The following is a 25,819-nucleotide window of genomic DNA, read 5'->3' on the forward strand; positions in this document are numbered from 1 at the left end:
AATTTTTGATTTTGCACCTCACCCAGCATTTTTTTCAGCTCCTAATATCTCAATTATCAGATGGACGATCGGATGGCCCAATTTACTAGGTAGGTATTTACCTGCACGGTATGAGTTGGTAGGCTGCGAGGTAAGATCGGGTTCATCGAACCTAAAAAATCCCAGGAATCAGGTTCCCGATTTCATTGTCGCAGAACGTGCGTTGTCGTCCTATCATTGGAGAGGATGCGAAGATCTGAAAGGTCTGGCTGGGAAGTGATCAGTGATCGATGGTCGGCGAGCGGGACTGGAGATATAAGCTACCGGGTGATCTTGGGAGATATTTTAGTTAGACACTGCTTAAACTGGATTGGATCTACTGGACTATCGTATTATATACTACTACCTATCTGCGCGGTACAGGTAGTCTCAAATATCGGGCAGGTCTTGGCAGATGGAAGATTGTCAAGAGGATAAGAAATATGTTGATATTACTGCACGACTACTGTGCTTCAGCCTCGGTGTAGGTATGTTTGGAGTCAAGCGGTATCGCAACTACGCAGCATATCTTCCAAACAGATAGTTGGTGGAGACACCGTATTCTCTCTACCCGCAGTGATCTGCGACGATATGCGCCACCAAATCGAATGAGGAACGAACACAGCCAGGCCCGCAGGCCCGTCATTGGAATGTTTATAGTACACTTTACAGTATCTCTTCCCAATCATTGGATTTGGAATCCACAGGTGTTCTGCAACCAGACCCAGAATGGTGGGACCCTTGCTGTGAAGGGCACGCCGATCTACTACTTATTAGCTCGACAGGGTGGTACTGCGGCTGAAGTCGAGACTGTTGTTCTCCTGCAAAACAACTCTGCACGGTACTCACATTGAGCAGGATCTTACTTCAGCCGAATGACGAGCTGTAGATCGCGCGATTTGTTGTTTAAAATAGACTTCCTAATGTTTCTCTTGTTTGCCTTTATCGGAATACGAGATTATATAAGAAGTACCTACCTACCTACCTAGGTACCTAATATATCCCAGGGAATATTAATATGTCGAACCGATAACCACATCTTTCTACCCAGCAGGATCCCCTGGGTCAATTCACATTTAATGAAAGACCCTTAAAGATGTGGAAAAATTCAGAGGAGACCATGTCAGAGCCCGCCAAGACAGAATTGGCCCATGGGCAGATGAAGGATGTCTTGGATCCGGATTGTATTCCCATGAAGCCGGAGGAGGAGAGACGAATGCTTCGCAAGATGGATCTCCACATCTATCCCATTGTTCTGAGCCTGTTCATCATGCAGTTTTTGGATAAGGTGAATATCGGTGTGTTATTTTATTTTTTATTTTTTTCCAAGTTTCTTCATAGATTAACCCAGACTGATACTGAATGTACAGGAAACGCCCGTCTCTTCGGTCTAGAGCGCGACCTGGGCCTACACGGCAACGATTATCAGCTCTGCGTGGCCCTCCTCTTCGTGACCTACATCCCGTTCGAATTTCCCACGCCCCTGATCCTCAAACAGGTCCGTCCGAACCGGCTGATTCCCACCATCGCCGTCTGCTGGGGCCTGGCATCGATTTGTACGGGCTTCGTGCAGAATAAGGGCCAACTCATCGCGACGCGCATGCTCATCGGGCTGTTTGAAGCCGGATACTTCCCTGCGGTGTCGTTCTACTTGACCTTCTTCTATCGACGGCGGGAGCTTGGGATGCGGTTGTTCCTTGTCTTTGCTTCGTCGGCCGTCGCTGGGGCTTGTGGTGGGTTGGTAGCGTACGGTGTCGGGTACATGAATGGGATGAGGAACATGTCCGCGTGGAGGTGGTTGATGATCCTGGAGGGAATTCCGACGGTGCTTCTGGGCTTTTGCGCCTATTTTGTCCTGGCGAATGATCCACTTGAGGCGACTTTCCTGACGGAGAGGGAGAAGTATCTCGTTCGTGTACGACGGGATCTTGATCTTCCGTCCTCACCATCATCATCACCTTCACCGGGGCCGAAGGACGAGAAAGAGAAGGAGAAGAAGGAAGAAAAGATCGAATGGGACCAGATCTTCTCAGCCTGGAAAGACTGGAAAGTATGGACCATGACCCTCGCCCAGATCGGCGTGAACACCATGATCTACGGCTATGTCACTTTCATCCCCACGATCATCCACGCCATGGGCTACAGCGATCTCCACGCCCAGCTCCTCACCATCCCCTGCTACGCCGTCGGCGCCCTATCCTACCTCGCTGTCGCCTACCTTTCCGACCGCTCCGGATACCGCGGTTACTTCGTCCTGGGAGGCTGCGTCGTCGCCTGCACCGGCTACGCCATCCTGCTGGGCACGCCGCGGTACGGACCCCACGCGCAGTACGCCGGCTGTCTCGTCGTCGCGGCGGGCGTGTACGTCGCGAGTGGACTGCCGCTGTCGTGGCTGCTGAATAATCTGCCCTCGGACTACAAGAGGGCCGCGGGGCAGGGGACCTGCATCGCGCTGGGGAACTGCGCGGGGATCATCTCCTCATTCATCTACCGGACGCAGGATAAGCCGACGTATTACCTGGGCCATGGGCTGACGTTGGGCTTTGTGTTCGTGTCCGGGTGTCTGTATGCCCTGACGACGTTTTTGTTGCGGAGAGAGAATAAGAGGAGGGATCGCGGGGAGAGGGATTATCTCCTCGAGGGGAAGACGCCGGAGGAGATTGAGAAACTGGGGGAGTATCATCCCGAGTATCGGTATTTATACTAGGGCTGGGCCTGTGTACTAATTACGACTACGACGATTGCAAGAGATACGTGGAATGTATGTATGTATACGATTTCCAGGGCTGATATTCTAGTTACGTTGATGTCTCTTGATGAAAGTATGAGACGAATGTCTATTTGTCTTCCAATAAATAACCGCTAAAAAGTACAGCATTCTATGAAAATAATAGCATTGAACTTTTTGTGGACTTACCGACAAGTTGAAAGTCTACAAGCCCAGAGAGAGAGGGCTGTTGCCACACCTTGTTAACAATACCAGCCTTAGCTTTCCGAGGACCATGTAATATCTTTGCAGTGGGCGGCTTCTCAATCACCTTCCCCTTCGGATCGACCTTGTTCTCGATCTGCCACTGCAGCGCCGCCTCGTGGTTGATACACTGGTTGTTGACGTTGAAGTCGGCATGTGGGGCGCGCCAGCCGTCAATCCAGTGGAAAACAACGGGATAATGGGATTGAAGGATGGCTGGCAGCGCAGATCTTGCAGGAGGTAGTGTAGGCAGTGGGACAGGTGGACGCGGTCCAACTTCGGCGTATCTTCGAATCGCGCGTACTTGGGCCGCAGGTAGTGGTCAAAGTAGGCATACTGACGGATGAAGGAGAGGCAGTGGATGTTGTGCTGCATTTCGAACTGCCAGATGTAGGCGTCGTCGCCGTAGCCTGAGAGAGTGTGTCAGTATATTCCAGCAGATTCAAAGAGAAGCGAAACGGACCCCATTCCAAGGAGCTTTGACGACATCTTCGGGATTCTTGCCAATCTTCCGGACCTCCTCTCCGCTCATGACCATCGGACCGAGCTTGGAAACTCGCTCCCAGGCAGCATCGGACTCTGGTTCTGGCTCAGCGCGAAAGGCGGAATGGGAAACATCGAAAATACAACCGTCCATGGTATAGTTATAGAGTGGCAGATCCAGACGTTCCATGATCGGAGCTGCATCATCCACTATCAGCTTGCTGGGATTCCGGATCGAGGTATCGGTGTTACTTACAGTAGTTGTTAATCTTCTTGAACAACTGATTTGATTCTCGAGACACGACATTCATCCGATAGCTAATTACGCCCGTAGCAGGCAACTGGAGAAGCACCGCTGTTCTTGTCTGTGGGCCAAAGGGCGATCCGCCAAAAGGACGTCTGATCTACACTTCATCTTCAGAGCAGATGAACTGTCTGGTAAGACAATCACCTAGGAATTTTTAAGTTGCCTAACCTAGATCCGCTCAGTTCTAGACGTACAGTTCCACCTCCAGCACGCTCCCCTTTATTTGCTACTTGCATATCCATATAGCCGTGGAAGTGAGGGATATATGTACATGCGCAGTACAGTACATGGCCCATACTCAGACTATGGGAAGATCATCACCTCGAATATGGCCGGCGATCGCCGTAGTTGATCATTTCCAGGACCTCGACGACAGATCAATATGGAAATATCCCTCATAAACTTGTTGAATCCCTGCCTACGTGGCTACCTGTGCAATATCACCATCTTGCATATTGCGAATCGGGTACATGTTCTTTACGGCAGTAGCTTTGCTTGTGGAGAGATGATTTAAGCTAGAGAGAGATAGCTGGCCCTAAAAATGGACATTCTTGATTTTACCGGAGGTGATTAACAATTGGAGAGGGACATCAGGGAAAACAGAAAGAGATATAAAGCCGCATCAATCCTCCCGCATTCTTGAGAAACGACAACAGCAAACAACAAAGGCTTTCCAACACCTGCAAAATCCACCTCTCTCTCTATTCCGACGAGCAGACATTTCAAACAGGAGCCCTCTCGCCCCTTCTCACGTTCAGACAAAATGAAGGCGACTAAGCTCCTCGGAGTCTTTTCGCTCTTTGCGGCTGCATCTACAGCGGGTAAGTGATGTCTTACACCTCATCGAAATTAATTCTCTACAACCCTTACCGACAGGCATCTTCAGCCCCCCTCTTCGATAAGGCTGCTGAGGACAACGCACTTTCTTCCAAGGCTCAGCAAAACGGTGAGTGTCCCCTCCCTCTGTTGTTCAAAGTTTTGTTTCAAAGTTTTTGATTAACACATCCCACAGGCGCCGAACATCCACAATGGCCCAAGACGAACGCCGTCGTTGACGATGAGCACAGCCATGACCGCCAGGTCCGGGAACCGGACTTCAATTACTGGAGGCAATAGGGCTCTGGACGCGTACCTGTGTCTACCATGCTAGATGACTTAGATAAATAGTTAGGCACTTGGATTTGATTTGATCCAATCCGATGAAGGACTTTTACAAGTTCTGCTTTTTGTGTTGAGGTATGAGATGGGAGTGGGTATGTTTTGGGTTTTGGGGGAAGAAGAGAAAGAGGGGAAGGAAGGAAGAAGCACGGCTATGGTTAGGTAGAGTCAAGAGCTTCCGAAGAGCAGCCCGGACAGGAGTAGTAGTTCTCACAATGGTTCTTTTTATAATCATTTTGTCAGACTGCGCGAACCAGTAATCCGAAGGTATGATGATGAAAGCTCTGATTATTCTAATCTACCTAACTAACCGACTATTTCTTTCATGGGATTAGGGGTTAAGACCTTCTGAATATGGATATATCGAACGATCCCGAAAGAATGATGTATCGATGCAATATAAAGGGGTATTGCAAGGGTATAATAGCCAATCATGGGTATAGGCAATATAGTTCCTTTATTGCAGGGATTCTGGCCTTCGAGATGCCTGGATCGGCGCGTGCTGACTAGGCTCATAGGCTTCTTGGCATACCACTAGGTTATAGTGGTAACATTCGGCTGACAGATCAGATCTACCTAACTAACTATATAGGTAGCCATTACAGGCAAAATAGACACTGGATTGATGCTATTATAACTACAGATCTTACTATAGACTGCATTCCTACCACGAATGTCCCAGAAACTGGCACCTTAAAGACGATATCGGATGTACTGGCGGTTGATTAGGTAGGACTTGGAGTATCATGTGATCTCTTCCTTCGTCAGTCGATATGCAGGGTGGATATAGACTCGATAATACCATCTTGTCCAGCGTGTCTTAGGATACGATCTGATAATGATGCTAGCTGGACTCGATATTTATCACGTTACCATATAGACCAGTGAACCCGGATCTTCTGGGTATCTACAAAGAGGGGAAGCAGGGCGATCCTGTTAGAGTAGACCCAAAGCTTGTCAAGAGAAGAATAGCTTATAAATACTATCTGTACGTTAGGACTACGCTGTACAACTGTCAACCCGTAGGAAGGCGCATAGGGGGACGCAACAAGCGCCTACTGTACATACATTATGTGTATGGATCGGCCTTTTCATCAGCTCATCAAAGTCGCTCTCTGGAGGATCCATTCGCCTCCCTTTTCAACGACTTGGCAATATTCCTGCTCGTCCAGTCCGAGATGGCCATGTTCGTGACCATTGGATTGACACCGCTGGCGCTCGGAAACACGGACGCATCAGCCACGTAGAGGCCCTGGACACCCCAGACCCTGCAGTCTGGGTCTACTACGCTCTTCTTCGGAGAGCTGCCCATGCGGCAAGTGCCCATCTGATGAGCGCTGGCCCAAAAGCCGCTCTCGGGATTGAGCGGCGCCTTGCGACGAAGCTCTTTGATCCACGCCTGGAGGGCCGCGTTGTTAATACCTTCATCCGGGGAAGCATCAGCTGGGAGGATAAAAGGACGCATCCCACGATATGACGTGTGGAACTCCTTCGCCCCAGAGACGCAGGAAATATTTGCAGCCCCGATCAATGCTTCGACTATGTGCCTACGGTCAAAGGCTGACACTGTATAGTCGATTCGGCATCTCCCATCCACCGGATCAGGGAAGACTCGACCGGTATCTCGATCTCTGGCGAGGGTGATGAAACTCGTCATATGGCGCATTTTAGCTGCCCACAGCTTGTAATCAAATCCGTCCCGCCAGGGGAACAATGGCAAGAAAACAGATGGCAGCATACAGGTAGCTTCAAGCTTGACACCGTGACCGCGGCCGTCAAGATCCTCAAATTCACTGACCAGCGTCGTCAAGGCGGAACCCTCCCAAGGGCGGATGTCGTCATCAAAGACAGCGCAAGCCATGAGCACTGAGCCTACGGTCAGCGACCACTCCAGGAAAAGGGAAGAAGATAGCATCTCGACAAAAGCTTACCTGGATGAAGGTGGAGATGGCGCCCTATATGAGGGTTCTTAATCCCACTTCGTAGTAGCAGCAGAGGGCTCTGCAGCGATCCGCAAGAGACTATCACTCTCTTTGCTTTAATGACAACCTTCCGCTTCACGCTGTTAGTTCCGCTTGTGCCCAAGTAAGTGTCTCTGGAGGTCCACAGTCCTTCGACCCCAGATGCGATCTTCTGGCCATTGACTGTTTTGAAAAGAACTCGTTCCGCGTGGAATCCTTCGATGAATGTAGCCCCTGCGTTCGCTGCGTCTGTCAGGAAGCTTTCCGCAGGGCCCTTCTTTCCAGCAGAAGCACACCCCATCGTACAGTATCCACAGTAGTGTTCACCGTTGCCGGTGTTCTGCGGTACAGGCCTTGCACAGTATCCCAGTTTCCTCGCCCCCTCGAGGATAGTCGTGTTGCTACGGTTGTGCTTGGTGTGCTCCGTGCAAACTCCCATTCGATCGCAGACCCGATCCAGGCACTTCTGGAACTCCAAGGAGGTGAAGAACGGTAAGCCATAATTTGCCCACTCTTTACGGACGTATCCCTGAGTCTGAAGCGAGGCAGACCAGTTTATGGTTCCGCCCCCTCCCCAGGTGGAACCAGCGAGTACCGCTATTGTGCCATCATCGGTAATGGCCGAACCCCCATTCTCAAACATATGCACGGAGCCTTCTTTCTGATCCATCGGAAAGTAGCTCGTAGGGTAGTGATAGGACTTTTCGACAACGATTACTCGGTGTCCAGCCTCTGAAATGTTCTTGGCTGCCACGCCACCGCCGCAGCCACTCCCAACGATAACGACATCTGTCTCTATCGTTTCGGGTTGGTCACCAGGCGGGAACTGGAGAAATCGATACTCGAACCCGTCTGCCAGCTTTCCGTGCACCGGGACCCTTGGAAAGCCGAGTACAGGGAAGAGCGTGGGACTGGTAACGATCCATGTCCTTTTAGACACCGTCGTCACGGCCCTGTATACGGCGCGTAGAGGCGGTAGTTTGGATGTCTCCCAGCTGCGCAGGATCTTTTCGCGAACCTCAAAGGGCTGGTCCTGGATCGGGGTTACATAGCCGGTGAGGAGGCGCGAACCAGCACGTGTACTGAGAAAACATCAGCCTCAGCCGCAACAGTCTTGACAGCAAAGAAGGAAGAAATAGCATCCGTACTTTAGCGCTGTGAGGATAAGTGAAATCCCTTTCTTGGCTTCCGTGTACACATAACGACCAAAGAGGCGCTGGATCGCCTCCTTAAACTCCGGATTTGACGACGCAGGTTCCTCTAGGTAGCGGGCAGCAAGGTCTGCTGCATTGGGACCCTCAATGGTGGACTTGAGGGTTGATATCGCAGCGTCCAGCTGTGATCCAGGCACCACCTTCTGAGTATGCGAGGTGGCGGTATCACGTCGCCGGATCGACGGGATCACGGTGTCCGCCAGCGACAGAAGCGTCTTCCACTGGAGGTCGGTGAACACCTCTTCTGTAGGAGCTGGCGGTAGGGGGGCGGCCAGAGGCGTGTAGACGGCCTGTGGTACAGTAGCCATTTTGTTGGTCCGAGCGAATAGTAGATCTCGGGCGAAAGGGATATAATAAAAAAAAAGTAACAGCAACGAGAGAGGCTGGAGCAGCGCTCTCCCACCCAAGGAGCGGAACGGTAGTAGGAAGAACAAAGAGAGTAAGAAGAGAATTCAATGCGCCCTCTTCAATGGGTTCTGAGGTTAGGGATCTCTGGGTATGCTGGAGCTGCCGGAGCGAGGTATCGGGAGACGTGTAGGGAGGAACGACCGCCGTTCACGAGTGGCTGGAGGGACTTCGCAGCGCGGCAGGTGCAGCGGGAATCCAATTGGGTATATATATATATATATATATATATCAATCGTCTATTAGGTATGTCTCCGCCACTTTTCCAGCTTCTCCAGTGTCGATCAACAGCGTCTCGTTTCTCACATGCGCCATACGCCTGGTGAGGAGACGGGATGGCAGTCAGCACGAGATACTCTTGGCAGCCGAGGCTGGGGAACGCTTTGTCTGCTAGAAGAGCAGCGCGGCGATCTCGTTCATGGCGCTGAGGTTGGACATTGGTCTGTTCAACTGTCGCTCGGGAAATCTGGCGGTGGGCCGAGGTGCGGGGATCCCCATATGAGAGGGAAGGCCGGCGCTGTCGATCATCTCTCTCTTCACCATTCCTTCGCGGACGAACAGGCCTGTGCTCCTCCACTTCGTCCCGAGAGATCTCTTGTTCTTGTTGAGCCCGTCCTTTGGGTACATCACAGTCCATGCGCGGTGTAGGCGCGAGTCCAGGATCTCCAGCCAGATCTCTATGTAGGCTACAGCGGAGGAATTCATAATCATGACCATCTCTCCAGCAAACCATGATGCGTGCTGTATTTCCTCACAGACAGATGCAGTCTGTCTCCTGCGAAGGCAGCACAAACTGTACTCTTGTCCTTGACTACCCTGTCTAAGTACCTAGGTACCACCTAGGTAGTTTTATACACTTCCAAGATGCTTACGCCCTCTATATCTCAAGGCGACGCCAGCCAGGCGGAACACAGAAGCAGCGAGAGCAGCAAGGAAGATCAGCAACGGTCGCCCCAACAACTTTTCAACCAGGTCAGACGCGCCATCGTAGAAGGCACCCAGCTTGACCAAGTTCTGCACTATGAGGATATTGATCCGGAGACCGGTTTCTGGATCGCACAAGCACTAGATGAAGACGGAGAAGTCGAAAGCATTTGTGCCTAGGTTAGGAGGTCATCAGTCCTAGCTCTGCAAGGCCCTCTGCTAATCTTCTTGTCGATATTAGAGTCAGTTACGATTCTGTGACCCGTGTCCTGCAATTTGGGCTCAGGCCAACATCCCTGCATACCTCCTACCAGCCATGGCTTTTTAACGAAGTAGCCAGAATGGCGTTTTCAGGCTTTTTAACCCGGGAAGAGTTCCTGGATCTTAGGGTGTCCTGTGGAACCAGTATGTCTTGCTGCCTTCTATTAGGCTTATTGACTGACTCATGGCAGCTATTACTGGGTTTAGTCCGCCATAGACCAGATCATCAAAGCAACCAGACATGAAACAGCCAAGAAGACCCAGTCTACCAACAGTCGTGCTTGAGTGTGCATACCCGTCGGAATCTCGTCCGAGGCTTCATGAAGAAACGCTTTTATGGCTCAGAGGCGGGGGGCGCCTACTGTTCAACTAGTCATACTCCTCAGGTTGTCGCCAGTGGGCGATCGCCGTATAGAAGGATCCGTTCAGGTATACAATCGAGATCCTGATGGGAACCCGAACCTGCTCCAAGAAGGGGTATCTATAGTTACTCTACTCCAATTCCATGAGCTCTAAGCCTACAGAGTTGATGACTGATGGAGATAGAGTATTTTTCCCGATACCAGATCCAGCCCCTGCGTCTCAGGGCATCGCGATTACCCGAGGGCAGCTATTCGGTCCAGCACTCCCTGATGGGAGAGACCCAAATGAGGTATTTTACATTTGTCTGGATCTGCTCCGGCGATAAGCCATCGATGACATGCGAGATTCGGGATACATTCCAGCGTAGCGAAAGTACCACCGCGAATATTAGCATGTGGTGACCGATCAATGCTAAGACGTCGTCGGATTCGATTGCTAGGACCGAGAAGCGTTGTAGAAGAGACGGCCATGTTCTTCCGTACCGCCAGTGATACATACAAATTCACATGTTTCTTTAAAGAACTTTCCTGAGAACGTCTGTTACAAAGCTTGCTGGAATATCAGCCTCTCAAACTGCAAGAATGCCACACTACTCTTAGGATAAGATGGCAATGGAAACTTAATTGTAGCCAGAGTCCTCCTAGAATCTGCCATATCAGTCAAACTTGGCAGAGGTTTCTGTGTGGGAAGCAGAATCCGCGAGAATATATATATATATATATATATATATACATAGATGATACATCATGCCACATGCTGACCACCAACCTAATAACTGAGATCTGCACACCGATGACATCAAAGCAAATCGGCACCATCTAAATTATCTTTGCACTTGGATCTGCTCTAACGAAGTGCCCTGACACAGCACCTTTTCTCCAGTGATGGTTTGGTCAGATTAGGTGTGACGCCTTCCCACTAGAGTATCGTTGCCACCATCAAGGAACATGAGGCTCGTTCGATCGAGTGGCGATTTGATGTAGAGTCATCATGCAGCGTGCCATAGAGCTGACCATGGTTCCTTATCTTATCGCGACAGAGCCCGATCTGGACGGGCGGAGCCTCTCGCTCCCCACCAAAGTCTCCCGCCCCGCGCATTATTGTTCTTTTCCTTCAAAAGTTCAAACCAGAGCGCGCCACGACCACCCTCGGGCTCCTGCGGTCGCGCCGGTCGACCTGTTACTGCTGGTTGTCAGCCTGTCTCACTCATCGTAACCTCTAGGACCGCTGCGACTCGCGTGACTCACCCCCGCTGCTATTTCATCCCTTCCGCACCCTGCGGCGCTCTGCCACTTCTCCCGCTCAATTCACCCAGCAGCGCACCATGGAGCCTTCGGTCAGTATTCCTGCTTTCCATTCTTGTTGTCCAGACGACTGACAATCTGTGTGACAGACTGAGCAGAAGACCTTGCCCGAGCGCCCAAAGGAGGCAAAGCCTCCCAAGCAGCCCAAGGAGAAGAAGCCCAAAGCCCCGAAGGGCCCGACGCCTCCCAAACCCAAAGCGAAGAAAGAAGCCCCCGCCCCCAGCGATCCGAATGCCATGTTCAAGGTCGGATTCCTGGCAGACGTCTACCAGGAAAATCCCGTCGAGAAAGTTGTGACGCGTTTCCCTCCGGAGCCGAACGGCTTTCTACGTACGTTCCCCGCCTATCCTAGCCTGGCACACAGTGGTCGCATACTAATGGGGTCTAGACATCGGTCACGCCAAGGCGATTGCGGTCAACTTCGGATTCGCGAGACACCACGGTGGCATCTGCTATCTGCGCTATGATGACACAAACCCGTCGGGGGAGAAGAAGGAGTACTTCGAGTCGATCAAGGATATCGTCGAGTGGCTGGGCTTCAAGCCTTATGCGATCACACACTCGAGTGATCACTTTGACCGGCTGTATGAGCTCGCGGAGGAGTTGATCAAGAAGGATGGCGCCTACGTCTGTCACTGTTCGAGTACGTATACAACCGATTCCGGTGGGTTTGACGGTGCTAACGCGGACCAGAGGCCGAGATCGAAGCCCAGAGAGGTGGAGGAGAAGGCAAGGGCGGCGCTCGATACGCTTGTCCGCACCGTAACCGGCCGATCGAAGAGTCGCTCACCGAGTTCCGGGCGATGCGGGACGGCAAGTACAAGCCCAAAGAGGCGTCTCTGCGCATGAAACAGGACCTGGAGAACCCGAACCCGCAGATGTGGGATCTGGCGGCATACCGTATCCTGGAGCACAACGACCACTACCGGACGGGTACCAAGTGGAGGATCTACCCGACCTACGACTTCACCCACTGCCTTTGCGATAGCTTCGAAGGGATCACGCAGTCCCTCTGCACCACGGAATTCGAGCTGTCTCGAGAGTCGTACGAGTGGCTATGCGATAAATTGGAGGTCTACAAGCCGATGCAGAGGGAGTATGGTCGTCTGAACCTGACTGGCACTGTTCTTTCCAAGCGCAAGCTCAACCAGCTTGTCACGGAGAAGCATGTGCGGGGCTGGGACGACCCGCGTCTGTACACGCTGATCGCGCTGCGTCGGCGCGGTATCCCTCCTGGGGCGATCCTGTCGTTCGTCAACGAACTGGGCGTCACGAAGAACGTGACCAACATCGAGATTGGCCGGTTCGAACAGACAGTCAGACAGTACCTGGAGTTCAGCGTGCCGCGGCTGATGATGGTGCTGGACCCGATCCTGGTTATCATCGATGACTTGCCAGATGACCACTTGGAGATGATCGAGCAGCCCTTCTCGATGAAGGACCCCTCTTTTGGCGTATGTCCCTTCTCCAGATTGAAATCCTTGACCGGACTGAGATGATCATCAGGCGCAGAGCAAGCTAACTAGTTGCAGTCGCACAAGCTGCCGTTCACCAAGCGCGTGTACATCGACCGCAGCGACTTCCGCGAGGAGGACTCGCCGGACTACTTCCGCATGGCGCCGGGCAAGCTGGTGGGATTGATGAAGGTGCCGTACCCGATCACTGCGACATCGTACGAGAAGGACCCAGAGACGGGCCTGGTGACGGTCGTGCACGCGCGGTACGAGAAGCCGGAGGACGGCTCCGCGCCGAAGAAGCCAAAGGCGTAAGTAGCCTGTTTCTCTGACTGATATAGCCTGTTGTGGGACACGATATGCTGACCGATACCGCTGAAACAGCTTCATCCAGTGGGTGGCCGACTCGCCGGCGCACGGCAGCCCCATCAAGGCGGAGGCGCGCCTGTTCCACCCGCTGTTCAAGTCGGCCAACCCGTCGGCGCACCCGTCGGGCAACTTCCTCAACGACATCAACCCGCACTCGGAGGACATCTACCCGAACGCGATGGTGGAGATCGGGTTCGACGAGATCCGGCGGCGCGCGCCGTGGCCGGCGGAGGAGGGCGAGCGCGCGGAGGGCGAGCGGAAGCCGGGCCCGGAGAGCGTGCGCTTCCAGGCGATGCGGGTGGCGTACTTTGCCATGGACCAGGAGAGCACGGACGAGAAGCTGGTGCTGAACCGGATCGTGACGTTGAAGGAGGGTTTCTAGGGTCTGTCGGAGTTTGTATAGCAGCTAGCGAATGATGATTTCAGGGCAGACGAGTAGACGAGCAGATCGGTTGTGATGTTGAGGTATTGTTCTAGAGATATCAACGTTTCGTTTCGTCATCCATCGTGCATTTATACTCAGGTACTACCTGTACGTACAGTACATACACGATATTCTCAATATCATCATACTCCATCTTTCAACGCCCCTCCGCGGGAACTGAACCAAGATCTTATCTTCGGCTGGTCGAACTTTGACCTAGATAGTACCAGTAGATCCCAGGCACGCACCAATCAGCCAATCAAGCAAGGAGTACCATATCTACCGTATACGCCAGTGTAGGATAAATAAACATTACCATCTGTCACATACCTATCTTACTAAGTAGGTACTGTCTAATTAACTATGGCTACCCTACCTAAACTCTACAGGTAACTTAAGTCATCCCAATCGACCTCACTTCACTACCCTAATACAACATGAACATAAATCTCCAGCGCCGCTCCCTGCTGATCGTCAACCCCATCCTGCAGAAGAAGAAAGAAGAGGGGAGGGGCTCATCATCATCATCATCATCATCATCGTCACCACCACGATAATTGCCATGGGTGTTTATTATTAGAAGTGCCAGCCAGCCTGACTGAATCTGGATCGAAAAGTAGATCATCACCCGACAAGACGAAAACGAGCGGCGCGCCGTAGACCTATCCGATAGGACGAGGATGAGGGTCTGTCTGGGACGTGTGTTGCGACGCGGTCGCGGTCGCGGTCGGGGTTTAGGACCAGGATCGGGGTCAGAGTGTTAGTATGTGTGCCCGGTATGGTTTCATTGTTGGTTATCAGATGTACTGTAGATGCAGATACGAAAATGCAGACCTGTAGATCGTTATTTACAATATCAATTATCGTGGTTGTGGTAATCGCTGTTATGTCCCGCTCGCACCGCTTCAAGCGCGGAACCGGGAACCCGCTGCCGCTGCTGATGGAACCGTGCATGGTCAGGAGGACGAGGCTGGTTCTACCTACCCTACCGTATCAGATCTGATTTTCCTGCAGGTAAGGTAAGGTAAGGTCAGGGTCAAGGTCAAATCAAGCCCATAATACATGTATAATGCCGCGCATCGAGTCTAGTCGAGTCGAGTCGCGGTTATGTATATAAGTACAGTATCCTTGTGCGGGGAGTCTCTAGGGTCCATAGTGATAATTCTGTGTGTGTGTGTGTGTCGGAGGGTGGGGGGGAGGGGGGGGGGGGGTAATTCTGGTTGATGGCTTCATTTTATATATTTCATACTGTTGTTATTCTCAGTGTGTTATTGTATACATGCCGCTGTCTGACAGAGATGATATCGATTCTATACAAATAGTAATACTGCCGAGGTCTGGTAGTACGGTAGGCAGGCTAACTAGAGGTGCAACCACAGCAACCGAGCGACCGATCTTCCAGAGATTTCTTCGCACGTCAGGCACGAGCCCGGCAGAGTGGAACGGCGATCACGGCCAGGCACGGCGCAGTAGCTCGGATCAGCCGGCTGATCGTGCTCGAGCAGCATCACCGGCATCGCTTGTGTGCAGCATCGCGGGTGACGCGCGAGAGCTACTTGTCCTGTCGACTTTAGCTACATGGCTTAGGACTTTTTTCTGCGGCAAGGCTAACCGGGAGCGGGAAGGACCCGGCCGGAGCACGGCGAAGACAGTCTTAGCTGTGTCGAAAAGAAAAAAAAAAAAAAAAAACAAAGATCCAGCAGAGCTGCAGGACGAAAAGAAAAGAGAAAAAAAAAGAGAGAACGCGAGGGGAAACGATGCCGTAACGAAATCCACATGGCGCGGGGAGGAGGGCACTTAGGAGGGTGACGGTTAATTAGACCTCCTAAACGGCTGTGTTTCTCCGGGCGTCCGTCTTTAGGCCAAACCTCCCTTTGCTCGTACTCGCGGTGGCCAACCACCGCGTGCACGGCGCTGTCCACCAATCAGATGCGAGCGATAAGGGATCGGTGTTCTGCGAGCGGCCCGAAGGCCGGCCTGCGCTGCCGTGTTGCTCTGTCTGACCTGTGTTAGGATGTACACATGTGCGGAGTACATGGGCCCCTGGAGAAAAGATCGTTCTGGGGAAGAAGACCGACCGCGACAGATCAGACCAGCAAGGACAACCTGGAGGATGCTCGATGCGATAAGTCGACGTGGACGACGGGCGGGCTGGACGCGCCGGTGGGCCGGGTGGCGGACGACCGCCATCGTCCACCGCCGAAACGGGTAAGTTGTCATGCTGGTCAGACGAGCATCAATCTGGGCCGGCAGACAGCTTGGGGCGCGTCGGATCGTACAGATCATGGCATCATCCGACGTCAGCAACGAGCGCGTCTTCCGCACCGCCAGGGCCATGTCGATCCTCACAGCATCACCAGAGCGGCTAGCTTACTATATATGGAGCATCACTGGCCATTCTCCGGCCCGGTCTGGGACATTTGGCCTCCCGACGTAGCCGACAGAGCACATACCATGAAGTCAGCATGGACGGAGACGTACGCGGTGGTACACAGGAGAGAGTGTACGCAGTAAGACGGACATGCACGACGGGAGCTGGCATCTGGTCGGATCCGGCCCCCAACAGGGATCTGCTCCCAGAGCCGCACGCCTCCTTTTTACCTCCTGTCGCCCTGTCTCTCCGCTCTTCGTCTTCATGGTCCATCTCCATTTCCATCGGTCCGTCGACCTTCGATGGACACGGCCCAACCAGCCCGCGCGCGTTGTCGCTGACGGACCTTCCCCGGGCTCGCCTCGCAGCTCCACCGCTCTAGACTCCAACGGTTCGGCCTCCTCTCCCCCGTCTGTCGTTGTGGCCGAGGACGGCTCGCTCCGTCGCCTCGGGTTCTCTACTTCAGCCTGGCGTCCCCCCCCCCTGCCCGTGCTCTCGTCAACTGTCGTCAACGGTCGACCTCCAGAGAGATCCCTTTCGACCACCACTTTCTTCTCTCCCCTCCCTCTCTTGCTCCATCCTCCCTACTCCTGTCCCCTCTCCACTCTACTCCCACACCATCATCATGACCACCATGGCCCACGTGTCGCACACCTCCCCCGCTGCGTCCACCAGCCAGATCTCCGTCTACGGCCACCCATCGCCCGCCAACTCAGCGACCAACACACCATCCAACAATTCCCCAACTTCCCCGCGTCTCCCCAACGCTGCCCTCCACCAGCTGCCGCTGCAGTCCCGCCAGCTGCGTCCGCCCAAGGCGCCCCTCTATGTGCCCGCCGTCCTGCGTCCGACCGAGCGCCCGCACAAACCCTCGCCGCTCACCCCGCCCCGCAGTGTGCATGGCTCCCTCGACAGCCTGAACGACGGCGAGGCCCAGGAGCAGCCCATCAGTCGCCGGTCGACCTTGGACAGCAGCCGCAGCGGCATCAGCAAGTTGGCGGAGGATGAGTGGATGCGGACGGAACACCTGGGTGAGGTCACGGGCATGCCCACGAGGGAACACTGGAAGGTATGTGCATCTCGCGTTCGTCTGGTGAGAGAGTATGTTGGGCAGTTGAGCCTGGAGAATGGGCCACGCTGGTATATGTGCTTTTTGTTTTTTTCTTTTTTTTTTTTTTTCTTCTGCCTCCTTGCGTTCAGGGATGAGGCATGAGCTTTTTCTTTTTTTCCTTTTATATTTTACGTGCTCAGCCGTGCCCTGGACCGTTTTTGCTCCGTCTAGCGTAATCCCTTGTAAACGTTTTCTCGCGATGCCCCATATCCCAGCCGTACTACACAATCATCGTTTCTTCCTCATGCTGCCGGCTCTTTCCCCTAGCGCGCCGTCCACCACTGACACCTCTGGCAATCGCAGGCGGACTCGGCTTCTCCCAACTGCGACTCGCCCACATGTCGCTCCTTCTTTGGCCTGTTCCTGCGCCGGCACCACTGCCGGCACTGTGGCCACGTCTTCTGCTCCTCCCACACTCCTCACCTCATCCCGCTCGACCAGGATGCGCGCTTCCACCCGGACGGCGTGCCATCCCGCGCCTGCGACCTCTGCTACAGCGCCTACTGCCGCTGGAATGAGGCCCGCCTCAACCGCCTCAGCAAGATCCAGAGCCTGCTGGACGCGCAGAAGGAGAACGGCGATGTGAACGACGACCCGACCCCTACGCTGGCGTCGGACGGATCGGATGCGTCGCGGGACGACGAGTCCAATCCCAACCTGTCGGCCTCCCTGGGCGGGCAGTCCGACATTGCCGCCAGCGTCCCTCGCGACTGGAACTGGAGCACCTTCTAATTCGCCTGTCTACGTCTGTTCAGCTTCTGGCCCATGTCTTTTTTCCGGGGCCTGCCTCGCCATACTTCCGGAGGCTCTGTCCTACTTTTTTTTTTTTTTTTTTTTTCGTTTCTCGCTGATCTTCGCTATGATTCCCCCCTGCGCGTCCGGTTTAGCGAGTTGTGTATTATCTCCGCGTCTAATCTCTGCCGGCTCGTGATCTAGATCTGCTTTTGTTAGATTTTGCTTCAGGCCATCTGAGCCTTTTTATGTCGGCCATTTTTCGCTGGGCCATTTGCTCGGGCTATCTTTGTCAGCCGTTTTCGGCCATTTACTGGGCCCATCTTTCGGAGTTCGGGATGGCCGGTTGTTTGGGATTCGGATTTGTCTGGTCTAGATTGCTATGTTTCTGTCTGTACGGCGTTCTGTCGCGGGCTTTTACCCGTCTTTCCATGGTCTTGCTGGATGTGACATGTACCCTAGATGCAGCTTAATGAGGGCGTGGCCCGTTGTTACGTCTGGAACAAGCCGTCTCTATTCGCTGTCGCGGATGCAAGTCGTATCTCCATCGTATGTCGTAGACACCTGCCTCTTGATGTATGTCCTCCCACACGCTTCACGACCGGACGGGCACGCGCCTCCACATGCCGACATGCTCGATGCCCTCCTCGTGCCACCGGCCCAGCGCGTCGTCGGTGACGAACCCGAGTTTCTGGTACATCTTCTCGACGGGCACCTGCGCATGCACGAGCGCCAGCCCGGTCCATCGCCTCCCGGTCCCCTGCGTCTGACCCTCCGTCTGTGACTCGTCCCGCGCGACCCGGGCATACGCGGCATCGATCTCGTCCGGATGTTCTGCAGCCCACTCCAGCGCTGCCTCGACCATCTTCTTGGCCAATCCCTGCCCGCGGTACTCTCGAAGGACGGCGACGCGGGTGAGTTTTATGTATGGTTCGTGGTGGAGGTCGTATTTCGGCAGTGATGATGTTGACGTTGACGAGGGGTCGAGGAGCAGCGTTTCGTGAGGCGCGTGCGGAGGGGGAACGAGCCGTATCACTCCGATTGGGATTCGGTCCTCCATCTCTTTCTCCGCTTCTTCTTCTTCTTCTTCTTCTTCTTCTTCACCCAGGTTTTGACCTTGCTGGTTATCACCCTTGGACGATGACGATGTGTACAACACCCAATGCCAACTCCGTCCGTCGTCCGAGTCGATCTCGTTCGTCGGGTCGCAGCCCTGTTCGGCCACGAAGACGGTGTGGCGCACGCGCAGGGCGTCTGTGAGGAAGGGCGGGTTGGTTGCGGGGGATGGGTTCGAGGGGGTTGGGTAGGTGAGTTTGGTGGAGGGGCCCGGAGGGGGCTGCTGGCGTAGGGATGTTTTGACCGTGATGGGGGGCATGGTTGGATGGGTTGCTGTTTTTTCTTTTTTTGTGGTGGTAGATATAGACGTCTGTTGTATATATGTGTGTGGGTGAGGTTGTTGGTTATTTATTGATCTTTATGAAAAGATGCGGAGTTGCGCGCGGGAGATATATAGATGGAACCAACCAACAATCCTCACGACTATCGATCGAATCAGACCGTGCGCGGAGGATATACCACGAGGGACAAGCACTCGCACGAGCCCCAAGCCTAGGTACCTGTTACCCTACTCCACCGAGATTATAATTGAACGCATTTCACTGGCGACGGGACGCGGAGATCGACTATGGCACCCTATCTGTCGCGCAAGAAGAAAGCAAACAGCGCAAACATCAAACCTGACCTTGTCCACCGACCGATAAAGAAAGATAAAGATCTTTCTCTCCCCAGACACCGATATCTGCAGACTACCTAGATTGACGGCGACTAACCATGTCCCTCTACCTCGACGCCGCCGCCGCCCTCGCGGCCCCCGCGCAGGGCGGCTCCTTCAAGGCGCGCGTCTACAACAACCGCGGCCTGCGCTCGTCGCCCGCGCAGGTCGTCGCGCTGGTTGGCGAGGCGAGCAAGTGGGACGTCGTGCTGAAGGAGGTCATTGAGAATGCGGATGTTTTGCGCTCGGAGCCGAAGGTGCGTGCTATCTTTTTTATTCGCTTTCGCGATGTCTACCGTCTACTGACTGACCAAGACGGACAGTTGACTCCGTTACTGGCGCTGCTCCTAACACACGACCTCCTCCTGTCCCGCGATGGCGTCGCCGCCCCCGCGTCCCACCCCCTCCGCCAGGCCATCGAGCGGCATAAGACCCGGCTCAGGGCCGAGTTCGTCAAGGCCCGCGTGCGCCGCGGATGCGCGTCCGTCGAGGCGCTGAGGGCTGCCGTCCTGAGGGAGAAGAAGAAGGCCGAAGAGGGCCCGACGGACGCGCTGTATCCGAGGTGGGTGAGGGTGAATAATCTGAGGACGAGCCTTGATCGGCAGTTGGAATCTACCTTTAAGGAGTACCGGAGGGTGGAGAGGCTGAGGGATTTGGCACCGGGGACGACGGATGGTGAAGATGGGCAAGGGAAGGGGAAGGCGCTGTATGTTGATGAGCATGTGCCGGATTTGCTTGCTGTTCCGCCGGGGGTGGATCTTACGGCTTCTGCGGCGTACAGGAAGGGGGAGATTATTCTCCAGGATAAGGCGTCGTGTTTTCCGGCGTATCTCCTGCTGGGTGATGGGGAGGAGCGGACCCCGTGGTACGGCGACGGAGATCTGGTTGATGGATGTGCGGCGCCGGGGAATAAGACGACGCATATGGCGTCGCTGCTTCATAGGCAGAAATCTGCAGTCCAAGGGTCTACAGGACAACGACAGTCGAAGATCTTCTCCATGGACGCGTCCCCGGCGCGGTCTAAGACCCTGCAGAAGATGGTCGCCCGGGCCGGGGCAGATGGGAACGGCCTCGTTACCGTCCTTGCCGGACAGGACTTTCTCGCGCTGGACCCGGAAGACGAGCGGTTTGCGAACGTGAAGGGTCTCCTCCTCGACCCGAGCTGCTCGGGGAGCGGGATCATCGGGCGGGACGATGTGCCTGTTCTCGCGCTGCCCGTGAAGCCAGGAGCAGGTGGAAAGTCCGCCGCTGCAGGACGACCTCAAGGGAAGAAGCGCAAGCGACAGCACGACGACCCAGAACCAGCCCCTGCCTCGAAACCCACCCTGACTACTACCACCGAATCGGAAACAGCAGAAGAAACCAAGGACGAAAAAATCGACACGGAACGTCTCACCAGGCTGTCGAACCTGCAGTTCCTCGTCGTTCAGCACGCGCTGCGCTTCCCGTCCGCGACTCGCGTCACGTACAGCACCTGCTCGATACACATCCTCGAGAACGAAGCCGTCGTTGCGCGGATCTTGGCTTCGGATGTTGCGAGGGAGCGCGGATGGCGGGCTCTAAGGCGGGAGGAGCAGCCTAGGGGTATGAGGGAGTGGAAGCATAGGGGGATCAGAAGTGGGTCGCAGAATGGGATTGGGAATGGGAATGGGAATGGGAATGCGGAGACTGGTGCTGGTCAGGTCGACTTGTCGGATGAGGATCTCGACGCGTGTCTGCGGTGCTGGCCGGGGGATGAGCAGGGGACGGGTGGGTTCTTTGTTGTGGGGTTTGTGAGGGATGAGAGTCTTGCTCGTGGTGGTGAGGATGAGAAAAAGAAGAAGGAGAGCCCGCAGGATAAGCAGGGAGATGAAGACAGAGACGATGACGATGAGGAAGAATGGGAGGGGTTTTCCGATTAGATTTGGATTGGAGTGAAAAATAAAAACGAGGTTGTTATATTATGTTATGGCTCTCTGTATACAGTCTGTACTGTATAAATAAAAAGCTGGTTCGTGTTCTATCTGGGTATCTATATCCTAACGGATTGAGAACCAGGTTCCGCAAAATGGAACTTCTACAGAACTGAACTCCTTCGGGAATTCGATAAATGTCTCAAGTAGGTACCTAGGTAGACATCGTTCGAGTAGGTAGATTGGCGGCAGCGGTCTTGATGCATGTAAAAAAAAAAAAAAAAAAAAAAAAAAAAAAAAATAACAAGAGCCAGCCCTACAGCAGATGGTGGAAAATCCAAGGATGGATTCGCGGGGCCTGAGCATAGTTTAGTTGGCTCAGACACTCAACTGTGGGATATGACAGAACCGTTACATGTCTATATCTGTCTTTAGTGAAGTTGTAATACGTTATAAATCCTTTCTGACTTGTAGTTTCAGTACCATACTTGACTTGTTATCATGCCTGATCCTTCCAGGATGCCTGTTAGACAACTATCCCGGAATCAGGGCGAGCAAGAATATGGCAATGTGTCAGGGGACAGGCCCTGGGACAGCGCAGCACCTCCTCAACACTATCAAGGACGCAGTCACACAAGCAACCGAGCACCAGGCCCTGGAATTTAGAAACATCGACACGGAAACAGGCACATCGGTGACCTCCGCACTCCTGCACGGTTAGTTAGTCCGTCAGGTTGGCTTCCTGAAGCAGGGACTTTTATGTTGATATTCTTGATCGATATCAACCAGGTTCTGCTATAACTCCCTCACATCGACTCTCCAAGTGATTGTCAGACGGGACGCAGTATACGAGTGGTGCCACAAGGCCTGGCTCCATCTGGATCTCGACACGATGCGGGTATCGGGGTTTTTAGGGATGGAGAGGGGAGGCTGAGGTTAATGTATAAGGAGGCATTCATTCTTCCTTTCTTCCCAATTCCCTATATCTAGGGTGCGAACGTGACCGATAGTAAATGGATAATAGTCACTATTCCCCAGACCAGACCCGACATCTACCAGGTAAGGGGCCCCCGTTACCAGAAGACACCTGTTCGGGTCGGCGGTGCATCCGGGACGGAATCCCGATGATGTGTTTTATTTTGATATAGAGCTGTTTCGGGAGATTGCGGATGGGGAAATTCGGGGGATGGGGCTTTTGCCTGCGTGAGTGAGTTGGGTGGCGGTGCTTTAGATGGGTTTGGTTAGGGGTTTTTGATGGTGATGATGAAATCAATAGTAGAAGCAGCAGAGAGAGATCGTTGAAGGAGGTATTGCTGTGAACGGGATGGAGATCAGGCTAGGTAGTTTGGTGGCTTCGGTGGATTGTAGTTTTGTATATATAACTATTTTGTTTTAAAGATATTGGTGGGTGCTCAGACACTACCTACGGGGCCCTCAAGGTGGAGCTATAGGCGCTGGGGGAGGACCTGGATGAGATTGTCCACCATTGAAGCTCGGTTCCGCCGGCGCCTGCAAGACCTTGAGTGGGTCGGGGATGGATTGAAATCGTCACAAGTCTTCTGTAGCCACATAGTAGGTAAGTAGGTATCCAGGTAGGTAGTTAAAAATTTCTTTAGAAAAAAAAATATCTGCTTCTTCATCTTTCTTTTTGTGATTATATTTCTCATCATGAACCCATCTCAAACCGCGACCCGGGCCCTCCCTTGTGCCCGCTTACAAGAATGCTCGACGGCCCCGACCCTGACCCGGGCAGCTCGAGCGCACCATGGCGCGGCGGCGGCGGCCGGAGCATCCCCATCTCGGTCACCCCGTCGATGTCCGCCGCCTTGCGTGGCGGGATCGGTTCGCGCAGCTTTTTCATGTGCCGTCGGTGCCGTCGGCAGATGAAGACGACGGACATTAGAGCGATGGCGCCGAAGCCGCCTAGGCCGATGCCGATGCCGAGGCCGGTTCGGGCGCTGGAGGAGAGGCCGTGGCCTGATTCTGATCCTGCTTCTGCGTCTTCTTCTTGTGGCTCTGCTGATGCGGCCGGGGTTGTGGTGGTGATTGCGGCTGGTGTTGCTGTCGTCGATGTTGGGGGGCTAGTGCTGGTAGGGAGGGTTGAACTTGCTGTGGCCATCGAGTCGAGATATACACCCCTTCCTTCGTTGCAGCATTCGACGCCTGTGGCGTTGGCGAACGCGCACCATGATCCGTTGGCGCATTGGGTGAGCGAGATATCTAAAGTGGGTTCAGTTAGGTTGATGTTCTCGCTGGTCTAAAGAGGTAGATTAGGTAGATATCTGGCTCACTCACCTCCATCACTCTCCGTCAGAAAGAGCTTCACGCAGTTGTCGCTCTGCCACGACGAGTCGGTACAGCTCTCCCTCCACCACAGCTGGTTTGCCTCGTTATAGCACAGGCCCAGCGGCGTGACACACACGTCCCATGTCGCGCAGCACATGCTCGCCACGGCGTCCGGGTTGCAGGGCACGTAGTTGTCCGGCTCGCCCTCCTTGATACCGGCGTTGACATCACGGTGGTTGGGTGTCCAGCATATCGCTGCCACGGTGGAGAGGTAGTAGGATAGGAGGAAGAGAGCCTTCGTCATCGAGAAGGGGTGTTCGTGAGCACTTCTGGAAATGGTGTATGCCATGGTCCTTGTGCTTCCGCTGGACGTGGTCGTGGGAGATGGGTCAAGAGCCAGCAGGGTGGGTTTAATGAGCAGGGAAGGCCACGAAGACGGGAATGATAATTCCCTCAGATCAGGAGAGGTGAGAGCCCCTTAATGACGTCCCTCCTCCCATCTTATTATGGAAAAACTCTAGAAAGAAGAAAGAAGCGACAAGTCCTGCTCAGCCGCGCTGTTGGCTTGGGCAACTGTTCGACAAGCCGTAAACCCAGAGTTGGGAGTATTCTTGTTGTTCAGGTGCTCTGACAGCCAATGGTCCCAGGAAGGGGAAGGAGATTCATCGCCGATAGCTCTTTCGACAAGATCGACTGCTCCATGATGACGCGGAGCGACGCGCCGTGGCGACTGTCCACGAGGCTTGCCAAGATGTCCGCCTTTCTCGGCGGTAATATAGCCAACGCCGGATCTTGGGATGGTCTGAGCTGTATGCGGTATTTAGCTGGATGGATCTGGGTATGTTTAAATCTGCAGCAGCAAGGACAGATTGTGAAGAAAGACGATTGGTATGTTTGAGTCTCGCAGCTCATATGCTGCCGGTGAAGAAACCGTGAAGGGGTTAGTACTCCGTACCTGATGGCAGGGATATCGTATTCTGCAGATCGAGATGAATCTCTTGGGAAAGGAGGCTGTGCAGTATGAAGTATACACGGCACTTCTTGGCTGACCATCGACCTTCCTGTCGCGGATGGCAGCGCTATGGGGTCGACAAGGACCTGAGAACAGGCCGAGCATCGGTCGCCGCATGGCAACTCAATATTCTATTAGTCTTTGGCATCTCTCGTATCCGCAGCCTCGACCGTCCAGCTGGGCAGACTTAGGCGTGGGGGCCAAAAACGTCTGGGGTTTGGGTGGATCAACGAGCGTTAATATCAATCGGGGGATCTGCATGATCAGGTTAAGAGTCTGCGTCTCGTCTGTGCCAAGGGATGACGATGTTTGCTCAGTTCTTGGATATCTTTTTTGCTGTGCTGGGCTTCATGATACTTTCTCTTGCTCTCCGTTGCGTGGTTGATTGGGAGAATGGTAGATAGTTATGCCTTTTTTGGCGCTGGACTAAATTACATCACGTGGTGATAGCCTTACTAGGTCCCAAACAGACATCTGGACATCCAACATCAAAGCAATTATGCTCAGAGTGACATCTCATGGCGGTCCAGAACGAGACCCCGCCTGCCAGTATCATTGAGTCGCCATTAACCCCTCCGCCAAAAGGACGAGAAGCGTCTGTCAGCTATATCTCAAGCTGTCGACCTGCTGCGGCGTCATTGCGACGGCTTCAGGCCCGGCCCTTGGGTGGTGCATCCTCTCAGCCCGGGTGATTATGCTGAGGTCTTAGGCGTTCTGGAGGTGGACAAGGCCCTCAAGGACTACGTGGAGGATAAGGCCCGGTTGGTTCGATTGCTCCGCCTTGATTAACTGGGACATATTCTCACAGCTTGTAGATATATCATCACTGTGGCTGGAATTGTGGCAATTTATGCACCGCGAATCATGAGATGGATGTTGATACTGATAATGTAGAGCTTACAGAGATAGTATAGATACTGTTGTCTTTGAGTGCATTTTAAATTATTACATAGAGTAGGGCGAATATTTATACATATGGATACTGCGGAACGCCAGGACTCCTAGGAGATAGGAGATGAGAGGCAGAA

The 25,819-nt window shown here is 53.7% G+C and overlaps 12 protein-coding genes across 12 annotated transcripts; 6 read left to right on the plus strand and 6 right to left on the minus strand.

Annotated features, from left to right (window-relative positions):
* Nucleotides 1-1,138: 1,138 nt before the first annotated feature.
* Nucleotides 1,139-2,725, plus strand: VTN00DRAFT_2384 (uncharacterized protein; the record flags this gene model as incomplete). Its single annotated transcript, XM_069428596.1, has 2 exons — nucleotides 1,139-1,316; nucleotides 1,389-2,725. The coding sequence occupies 2 exons, from the start codon at nucleotides 1,139-1,141 to the stop codon at nucleotides 2,723-2,725; spliced, it is 1,515 nt and encodes a 504-aa protein (XP_069293086.1).
* An 87-nt stretch (nucleotides 2,726-2,812) lies between these two features.
* VTN00DRAFT_2385 (uncharacterized protein) lies at nucleotides 2,813-3,783 on the minus strand (the record flags this gene model as incomplete). The annotated part of the gene is made up of 5 exons (XM_069428597.1): nucleotides 2,813-2,880; nucleotides 2,936-3,276; nucleotides 3,327-3,399; nucleotides 3,449-3,670; nucleotides 3,729-3,783. The coding sequence occupies 5 exons, from the start codon at nucleotides 3,781-3,783 to the stop codon at nucleotides 2,813-2,815; spliced, it is 759 nt and encodes a 252-aa protein (XP_069293087.1).
* Nucleotides 3,784-4,542: 759 nt separating this feature from the next.
* On the plus strand, nucleotides 4,543-4,895 carry VTN00DRAFT_2386 (uncharacterized protein; the record flags this gene model as incomplete). The annotated part of the gene is made up of 3 exons (XM_069428598.1): nucleotides 4,543-4,600; nucleotides 4,666-4,725; nucleotides 4,792-4,895. 3 exons carry the CDS (start codon nucleotides 4,543-4,545, stop codon nucleotides 4,893-4,895), a joined length of 222 nt encoding a protein of 73 aa, XP_069293088.1.
* Nucleotides 4,896-6,039: 1,144 nt separating this feature from the next.
* Nucleotides 6,040-8,420, minus strand: VTN00DRAFT_2387 (uncharacterized protein; the record flags this gene model as incomplete). The annotated part of the gene is made up of 3 exons (XM_069428599.1): nucleotides 6,040-6,803; nucleotides 6,869-7,980; nucleotides 8,047-8,420. The coding sequence occupies 3 exons, from the start codon at nucleotides 8,418-8,420 to the stop codon at nucleotides 6,040-6,042; spliced, it is 2,250 nt and encodes a 749-aa protein (XP_069293089.1).
* A 487-nt stretch (nucleotides 8,421-8,907) lies between these two features.
* On the minus strand, nucleotides 8,908-9,759 carry VTN00DRAFT_2388 (uncharacterized protein; the record flags this gene model as incomplete). Its single annotated transcript, XM_069428600.1, has 3 exons — nucleotides 8,908-9,203; nucleotides 9,390-9,566; nucleotides 9,753-9,759. 3 exons carry the CDS (start codon nucleotides 9,757-9,759, stop codon nucleotides 8,908-8,910), a joined length of 480 nt encoding a protein of 159 aa, XP_069293090.1.
* Nucleotides 9,760-11,389: 1,630 nt separating this feature from the next.
* VTN00DRAFT_2389 (uncharacterized protein) lies at nucleotides 11,390-13,574 on the plus strand (the record flags this gene model as incomplete). Its single annotated transcript, XM_069428601.1, has 6 exons — nucleotides 11,390-11,401; nucleotides 11,459-11,699; nucleotides 11,758-12,012; nucleotides 12,063-12,823; nucleotides 12,902-13,134; nucleotides 13,208-13,574. The coding sequence occupies 6 exons, from the start codon at nucleotides 11,390-11,392 to the stop codon at nucleotides 13,572-13,574; spliced, it is 1,869 nt and encodes a 622-aa protein (XP_069293091.1).
* A 1,899-nt stretch (nucleotides 13,575-15,473) lies between these two features.
* Nucleotides 15,474-16,272, minus strand: VTN00DRAFT_2390 (uncharacterized protein; the record flags this gene model as incomplete). The annotated part of the gene is made up of 2 exons (XM_069428603.1): nucleotides 15,474-15,981; nucleotides 16,070-16,272. 2 exons carry the CDS (start codon nucleotides 16,270-16,272, stop codon nucleotides 15,474-15,476), a joined length of 711 nt encoding a protein of 236 aa, XP_069293092.1.
* Nucleotides 16,273-16,612: 340 nt separating this feature from the next.
* Nucleotides 16,613-17,830, plus strand: VTN00DRAFT_2391 (uncharacterized protein; the record flags this gene model as incomplete). The annotated part of the gene is made up of 2 exons (XM_069428604.1): nucleotides 16,613-17,056; nucleotides 17,402-17,830. The coding sequence occupies 2 exons, from the start codon at nucleotides 16,613-16,615 to the stop codon at nucleotides 17,828-17,830; spliced, it is 873 nt and encodes a 290-aa protein (XP_069293093.1).
* A 595-nt stretch (nucleotides 17,831-18,425) lies between these two features.
* On the minus strand, nucleotides 18,426-19,205 carry VTN00DRAFT_2392 (uncharacterized protein; the record flags this gene model as incomplete). The annotated part of the gene is made up of 1 exon (XM_069428605.1): nucleotides 18,426-19,205. One exon carries the CDS (start codon nucleotides 19,203-19,205, stop codon nucleotides 18,426-18,428), a length of 780 nt encoding a protein of 259 aa, XP_069293094.1.
* A 455-nt stretch (nucleotides 19,206-19,660) lies between these two features.
* On the plus strand, nucleotides 19,661-21,502 carry VTN00DRAFT_2393 (uncharacterized protein; the record flags this gene model as incomplete). Its single annotated transcript, XM_069428606.1, has 2 exons — nucleotides 19,661-19,858; nucleotides 19,925-21,502. The coding sequence occupies 2 exons, from the start codon at nucleotides 19,661-19,663 to the stop codon at nucleotides 21,500-21,502; spliced, it is 1,776 nt and encodes a 591-aa protein (XP_069293095.1).
* Nucleotides 21,503-23,159: 1,657 nt separating this feature from the next.
* On the minus strand, nucleotides 23,160-24,128 carry VTN00DRAFT_2394 (uncharacterized protein; the record flags this gene model as incomplete). Its single annotated transcript, XM_069428607.1, has 2 exons — nucleotides 23,160-23,713; nucleotides 23,789-24,128. 2 exons carry the CDS (start codon nucleotides 24,126-24,128, stop codon nucleotides 23,160-23,162), a joined length of 894 nt encoding a protein of 297 aa, XP_069293096.1.
* Nucleotides 24,129-24,416: 288 nt separating this feature from the next.
* VTN00DRAFT_2395 (uncharacterized protein) lies at nucleotides 24,417-25,580 on the plus strand (the record flags this gene model as incomplete). Its single annotated transcript, XM_069428608.1, has 2 exons — nucleotides 24,417-24,617; nucleotides 25,377-25,580. 2 exons carry the CDS (start codon nucleotides 24,417-24,419, stop codon nucleotides 25,578-25,580), a joined length of 405 nt encoding a protein of 134 aa, XP_069293097.1.
* Nucleotides 25,581-25,819: the final 239 nt, after the last annotated feature.

The sequence above is a fragment of the Thermoascus crustaceus genome, assembly GCF_041956765.1.
Source record: "Thermoascus crustaceus strain CBS 181.67 unplaced genomic scaffold VTN00scaffold_1, whole genome shotgun sequence".
Taxonomy (NCBI): Eukaryota; Fungi; Ascomycota; class Eurotiomycetes; order Eurotiales; family Thermoascaceae; genus Thermoascus; species Thermoascus crustaceus.